General features: G+C 49.3%; 1 protein-coding gene across 1 annotated transcript; it reads right to left on the bottom strand.

The window, feature by feature from the left end:
• Nucleotides 1–3,263: 3,263 nt before the first annotated feature.
• Nucleotides 3,264–5,594, bottom strand: CGCA056_v002598 (Retrotransposon-derived protein PEG10; the record flags this gene model as incomplete). Its single annotated transcript, XM_037317856.1, has 1 exon — nucleotides 3,264–5,594. One exon carries the CDS (start codon nucleotides 5,592–5,594, stop codon nucleotides 3,264–3,266), a length of 2,331 nt encoding a protein of 776 aa, XP_037183098.1.
• Nucleotides 5,595–7,505: the final 1,911 nt, after the last annotated feature.

The following is a 7,505-nucleotide window of genomic DNA, read 5'->3' as shown; positions in this document are numbered from 1 at the left end:
CCATTTGACGAGGTATCGATACCCTTCTGGTTCTTTGAGATGGTCGATAATTCGTTCGACTTCGTACTCTGGTTCGTTATCTTCGACGATGATAATATCGTTTGTCTGTGATCCACGTGGTGCTGGTTCGAGGAGTGAGACATGGAATACTGGGTGACACTTCATGGTTTCTGGGAGTCCTAGTTCGTAGTTGACTGGTGAAATTACTCGTGAAATTTTGAAAGGTCCGAGTTTTTTGTAGTCAAGTTTGTCGTTTGGTCGTTTTGTCTTGATGTTTCGCCGTATGAGATAGGCGCTATCTCCCTCTTTCAAGGTTGGTCCCTCAATCCTTCGTTTGTTGCTGAATTTTGTCATTCTTTGTCGTACGAATTCGAGTTCTTTGCGTGCGTTTTCCTGGATATCCTTGATTTGGCGTATTGAGGCGACAGCTTTTACTGCAGCTGGGCCTGTTCGGGGTTCTCCATAGGCGGTTGGTTCGAATCCATAGTTGAGGTAGAAGGGGGATTCCTTGGTACTTTCTCCTACTGCACTGTTGTAGGCGAACTGGGCTATTGGTAGCAATACAACCCAATTGTCTTGGTTGTAGTTGACGTAGGCGCGGAGATATGTTTCGAGGATTTGGTTGATTCGTTCTGTTTGTCCGTCGGTCTGCGGGTGGAATGCAGTGGACATTGATTGTTTGATGCCGAGTTGTGATGTGATTGACTTCCAGAATTTGGAAGTGAAGATCTTATCTCTGTCTGATATAATTTCTCTGGGCGTTCCGTGGTTGGCGATGATATATTTAAGGAATGTGTAGGCACATTCTTCGGCGTTACTTGCTTCTTTGTACGGGATGAAGTAGGCGTACTTCGTGAGTCGGTCCACAATGACAAGAACGCTGTCAAAGTGTGTTCCCGTAAGGGGTTCTCGAGACTTCGGTAATTTGACGATGAAATCGAGGGATATGGATTGCCAGGCGGTTTGCGGCACAGGCAAGGGTTGTAGCATGCCATAGGGTTGATGTCGAGCGGGTTTGCTTTTGAGGCAAACCTCACAATCCTTGATTGCTTTTGCCACTCGTTCTCTGGTGACTTTTTCTCCATATTGTTGTCGTAGTCGTTTCCAGGTTTTTGTGATTCCTTGGTGACCATGTGCAGGGCGAGCGTGAAACTCCATAATTGTTTCGTCGTCTAGTTCGTTAGGCGGGCTAGTACTAGATCGTCCGGCCATCATCAAGAGTTTGGTTGCTGGCACTAGGTCTCCGTCGTTGTTTCCTTTGAGAATCACCTGGGTTTCTTCAGGTACTGGGACGTTGTAGTCCGGTCGTCGGCTAAGAGCGTCGGCTCTGCCATTGTCTGATCCTTTGCGATGGATGATTCGGAAGTTGAATTCTGATAGGAATTCTGACCATCTAATCTGTCGTTTATTCAACACTTTTGAAGTCGTGAAGTGTGAAAGGTTCTTGTGGTCTGAATACACAAGTACTTCGTGTGTGGTTCCTGAGAGCTCGGGTCTCCATTCCTTGAAAGCTTCGATGATTGCCATGAGTTCCTTATCGTGAACTTGGTAGTTGAGTTCAGGTCCGTGGAGCTTGCGAGAAAAGAAGGCACACGGATGTAGTCGTCCTTCTGAATCCCGTTGGGATAATTGTGCTCCTATCGCGTAGTCGGATGCGTCGGGTTCTACTTCGAACTGTTTTGTTGGATCTGGAATGCTCAAGACGGGCTCGCTGGCGATGAGGCCCTTGATCTTCTGGAATGCTGTTCGTTGTGGTTCTTCCCATACAAAGGGCGTGTCTTTGCGGCTGAGGCTTGTGAGAGCTGCGTTGACCTTGCCATAATCTTTGATGAATTTGCGGTAGAAGTTGACGAAACCTAGAAATCCTTGGACTTCCTTGAGGTTGTTGGGTACCGGCCATTCCTTGATGGCTTTGACTTTGTTTTCTGACATACAGACTTTTCCAGGGGTGATAGTGAATCCGAGGTATTCCACCCTCTGTGTGTGGAATTCGCTTTTCTCAGGTTCAACTAATAGCTTGGCTTCTTGGAGGGCTTGTAAGACGTGGTGTACGTCCTCCTTATGTTTTTCAAGTGTTGATGAGAAGATGAGGATGTCGTCGAGATAGACTACTACGCAGATGTCGACGTATTTGCGTAAGACTTGGTTGATCATATTTTGGAAGGTTGCAGGGGCGTTGGTGAGGCCGAAGGGCATGACGAGGTACTCGAAATGTCCTTTTCGGGTTCTGAAAGCGGTCTTCCATTCCTCTCCTTGCTTCATTCTGATCAGGTTATAGGCTCCTTTGAGGTCGAGGGCCGTGAACCAGTTGGCTCCGTGAAGGAGTCGTCTCATTTCGTCGATGAGTGGTAGTGGGTAGCGGTTTTTGATCGTCATTTCGTTTAGCATGCGGTAGTCGACGCATAATCGTAGTTTTCCGTTTTTCTTGGGTACGAACAGGATTGGGCTTCCTGCTGGTGACGTTGAGGGTCTGATATATCCCTTCTTAAGATTTTCTTCAAGGTACTTATCTAGGGCTTCCATCTCTGTCTGGTTGAGTCCGTAGATTTTGTTGAAACGTGGTTCCTTCCCCTTTTTGAGGGGTATTTCGTGGTCGAAACTGGTGTGTTCGGGCAGTCCGGTTTCTAATTCGGCTGCAAAGAGTTTCTCATACACTCTATATTCTTCTGGGATAGACAGAAGTGGATCGTTCTTTTGTCCGAGATCCATCGTTGTCGGTGGTTGTGATACGGCTTCCTTTGCCTTGAGGTAACAGAGGTATCGTTTTGCTGTTCCTTGTCGTATTGATTCGTTTGAGGCCTGATTCTGACAGGGCTGCTCAGGGACTGAATCATCGTGGTCCCAATGGAGTTGGCCTTTGCTCCAATCTATCCGTGGGTTGCTTGTTCGTAGCCAGGGTAGTCCTAGCACTATGTCGTACGTTCCTAGATCGGCAATGTCGAATTGGATTCTTTCTTTTCGATTCAGGTAGCTCATCTCGAGGGGCGCAGTCTCATTATAGATGGTACCTCCTTCGTACTTGAATTCTTCTCCTTCTGCCGTGTGTAACTGATATGGTCGTTCTTTTCCTCCCCATCGTATTTCTAGCCTATTGATGGCTCGGGGGGCAATGAAGTTTGCTTCAGCTCCGCTGTCGATCAGCGCGAGTGTTATCTGCTGATTGATGGTAACTTCGAGTTCGATATTACCCTTATGTCCTTGTGACATTTGATGAATGGATCTTATGTCTGTTGCCTGTCGTGATCCGTCGTCGGTAGGCGAGTCTAGTTTTTTGACTGCTCTGGTTGTCCTGGGTAGGTGATTTGCTTTCCTTCTCGTCGTGCTTTTGCGAGGCTGTTTTCGCGGATCCTGACCTGTGGGGGTCTAGGTCCGTTCTTTGCGATTCTCCAGGTTCGTGCCTTTTCTTGGTAGTGGACTTGGCATTCGTCTTGTTGGCATTCGTCCCATTTCATGCTGTCGTCATGTTGACATCTCATGGGGAACTGAGGACTGGGTCTGAAGACTGCGAGGTTGTCTTCAAACAGTACCATAGTCCATCCGATCATGACGGAGGTCGAGTAGATCTCGTGGATAGGTTCGTCGTCATGTCTTCTGGGGTAGAATTGGTAGTCGTGCTTTTCTCCTATGTGTTCCTTGCATTTGTCGTGGAAGCACTGGGACCAGAAAAGGGTTCGGTGAAGCCGATGGTTGCTTCTTAGCGCGGGATGATCTTCCGTGTGTAGCTGAGGGGCGTAGCCTCGGTCTCGTTGGGCTGCTGAGGTGCCATAGAAGTGGCGTTGTTGCTTGTCTTGAAGCGTGTCGATTTCTTGGTATCTCAGAAGTTGCTTGGTTCTTCCTTCCTGGTCGTCGGGTTCTTCAGAGCTGGAGTCGTCCACACTGGGGGTGAACCCATAGGTGATTTCTGTCTGAGCGCGTTGTCGGGCAACGTCGCGAGGTTCATCCGAGTCATAGGAAGAGCTTTCTCCTTCTCCGAAAGTCCAGTTGTTGGTCATACTGAGGAGTTGTTGTTCCATCAGAGGATCGTGTTGGTGTTCTGGTTCTTCTTCTGATTCTTGTTGTTGGTATAGTCTTACTTGTCTGTCGTCTTCTTGCTGGATTAGCTCCATTTCCTTCTGGATTTGTTGTTTTTCGTGGTGGAGTTGTTGGCTAGTCATGCGGGAGGTGATTGGTTCTAGTCGCTGAATTCGTAGCATCTCGTTGAGTTGTTCAACTGGTTTTCTAGCCACTTTGCTGTTGCTGGAATGCATCATTGCCAGGGTCCTAGGGCGAGTGTCTGGGATGGTCATATCGTATCCAGACCGTCCAGGGTTGCTGTCCCTTGGGTAGTGTCCTGACATTTCTTTGTCTTCGAGGTGAATCCGGCAGTTGTCGTCGTAGCATCCGGTCCACGATTGGGATGCATGTGGGGCTTTTGCAATTGTGTTGACTTGTCGAGGTCGTTCTGCCACTGGTCTCCAGGGAAACTTCTTAGGCTGTCCGCAGTCTTTGGCGATATGGCCTTGCTTGTTGCAGTTGTAGCACTTGGGGTTCCAAGGTTTTTTGTTGTTGGGTTTGGTCATCATGCTGAGATCCATAGGTCCGCTGTGTTGTCCATAGGCGGTGCTCTGGCGGGTGTTATTCCAGTTGTTGCGGGGTCTGTTGTCGTTCCGCTGGTTGTTGAACTTCTGTTGAGGCTGCCATTGGTACTTGCGTCCTGAATTTGGGTTTTGTCGTTTCTCTCCTCGTTCCTTTCGTCGTTCATAGAGGCGATTATCAACCTTAATAGCATGTTCGACGTAGGCGAGGAAGCTAGGGGGTGTCTCTAGTTTGGCCATTTCGTCTTTGACCTCATCCTTAAGTCCTTGATAAAAGGCAAAAACTTTGCTTTCGTCGGTCATGTGGAGTCTTGCAGCTAATCGCCTAAACTCTGCGGCGTAGAGCGTAGCTGACTTGGTTTGTCGTAGGTGGGACAGGTCTCGCTCAGCCTGTCTTCGTTCATCGGGGTCAAGGAAGAGAGATTCTAGGGCCTTAACATAGCCCGTGAAGCTGAAGAAGATGTCCTTGACTTCTTGGCTGTATTTTTCGACAGGGTTGTCAAGCCATTCCTGTTGAAGGGGTTCGAACCAGGCAAGGGCTCGTCCCCGAAGGAAGGTGGCTGCGTGCACAACGCGTTCGGTGTCGTTCTGGAAGGTGTTTATGTGGAAGGCCTGGTAGGTTCGAACTTGTACCAGGTGTCCTTTGAGTTGTCCCGGGGTCCCATCGAAAGTGGAAGGCGTGTTGAGCTTGAGGCGTTCTCGTCCTTCGACTGGGGCGGATATGACGTTGGCGGCAGCTCGGAGAGTGGCGACTTCTTTCTCCAGATCCTGGTTCTTGCGGGCTTGTTCCTGGAGTTCGCTAAGGGCTGCGGCGTTCTGGTTGAATATTTCGCGCATTGCTTTGAAGTCGCTGTTGGTCTTGTCGAGCTGGCGCTTGAGTTCTTCGGTGTCGTCCTCGCTGTCTGAGTCGTCCTTCATCTTCTGGTCTCCTAGTTCTTGGGCTAGGTTTTGGGTGGCTCGTCCTCCTGAAGTGGACGAGGATCCCGGGGTAGGCGACTTGACAGAGGCGCGGGAAGACATTGTCGTTCGTTACTGTTAGTAGGAATCAATGGTCAACTTACTGAACAGGAGCAATCAAAGTGTTACGGTCAGCTATCCGACAGTAGGGTCTGCTAACAGAAGCTGGGGATTGATACGTTCTAACAGTACACGGGGTCGTGGTCGTAGGTCGTAGTTCGTAGGCTGTAGTAGATCGGGTCTTCAGAGGCTAAGGTGATCAGTCTTAGACTCAATAAGTGATTCGCAGTGAAGGTAAGCTGAGAGTATCCGTGAGGATAAATACTAAGTTGATTGCTGAAGAGCTATGGAAGTCTGACCATGAGCCAGGCTCAGGGTCATACTATATACAAGTCTAAGTAGTTTCTTTAAACTGAGGACCGATGTCTTCCGGGCGGTCCCCGGGTGTGGACCGCTTTCTTCATGTCGGTCCTAGATCAGGACCGCTTATCTCTCGTCGGTCCTTCTTATCGTCACGTGACTTGTACCATAGTTCTTCCGTCTCCGAGTGAGTCCCTGTTGTTCCCGTGATCCTGCAGTACAAATGTCTTATCCTAGCCGCCCGATGCCCAAGTGGGTCGGTCAACTGTTATCCACACATAACGGGTCGTAACATTAACACTAAAAAATGCTACTTTTAGTGATCTAAATAGAAACCCCCTTTTTTGCGTGGAAACCCTATTTTTTCGCCCCCTATATAAGTAGGGGGGCTAGCGTTAGCCTGCGCCGCTTAGACCCCCAGGTAGGGGAAACCTTCAAATTCACTCCTGGTCCCAATCACGAAGTCAAGCGAAAAGTGCTGGAGCCCGCATTCGACCGGATCCCACGCTACCTCTTCCGAGTGTACGATGACACTTCTTCGGGTACCACAAATGCAGACTGCGTTTCTTCTCGACTCGCAGACCTGGGCAGTCCAGACAGTCGCCGCAACATGCTCGACCTAACCTCCAAAGAGGCTGCGAAAGCCTTGAATCTACACCTGAATTGGAGGAGATCTCATCAGGACGGGGACAATCTTGTTTCTTGGTCATGCTCTCTCCTGTTTACTCTCCAGTATGCTTTATACCGGCACCACAAACGGGGAAAGAAACGTCCTGAACGCAATGTTCGCATCATGATGATTGACACCACGCTGTTTCCTAAAGGGACATTTGTACCAGATATCGAAGTCATGTACTGTCTTCGAAATCGTAGCTCCGGGGTGAAACAGCTTTACGAACTGCGTACGGGCCAACGCGGTCCTGCCTACTCTTTCGGCGAATACCTCAGTCAGGGCTGTATCAACGTCAGTGGAGCCTCTGGTGTGACCTCTCTGAAGAAACTCATCGACACAGGGCTCTTCAACGAATTTGTTTGCCCATATCTTGAGGACACTGTACACTGGTCGAGCTTGGCGAAGCGCGTCTTGCGCTTACGGGAAGCGGTGAAAATGCTCAAAGCGAAACACCAAGAACTGGCGCCGCTAAAGCACGCTCGCGCATTCATTGCCATTGCGGTAGCCTGCTTCGGTTCTCACCAAGCTCATTGCAATTTGGCGCCTGCTTTTGCAGTTATGCTGCTGTCCTTGTCGCGATTTTCTGGCTGGGAAAACGACAGCGTGGACGCATTCCTGAAGCTCTATCCCGGTACGTTAACAATACTGTCTCGTTGCAAGAAGCTCCTTCTCCCATATTGTGTGATCATGCTCACAAGGCATCGCTTGCCTCTGTTAGAAGTCCCCTCGGCACTTCGAGATACGTCCACTGGTCATCATGATAGCCTATACGAAGTAAAAGCACTTCGCATGGCCGCTGAAGCAGTAATCAGACATCACATTCGCACAAAGTCCCTGGAGATACATTTCCAGCGAGCTGTGGATGACTGGTTCTTGCAGGCTAAGCCACGACTCAAGAGTCACAAGACAAGAAAGAAGTATGAAGACGGAGTTGAAAAGAT

Source organism: Colletotrichum aenigma (assembly GCF_013390185.1).
Source record: "Colletotrichum aenigma strain Cg56 chromosome Unknown KSG_Cg56_contig02, whole genome shotgun sequence".
Lineage (NCBI taxonomy): Eukaryota > Fungi > Ascomycota > Sordariomycetes > Glomerellales > Glomerellaceae > Colletotrichum > Colletotrichum aenigma.
Note: the sequence above shows the minus strand (reverse complement) of the source record. Positions and strands in the feature narration are given on the sequence as shown.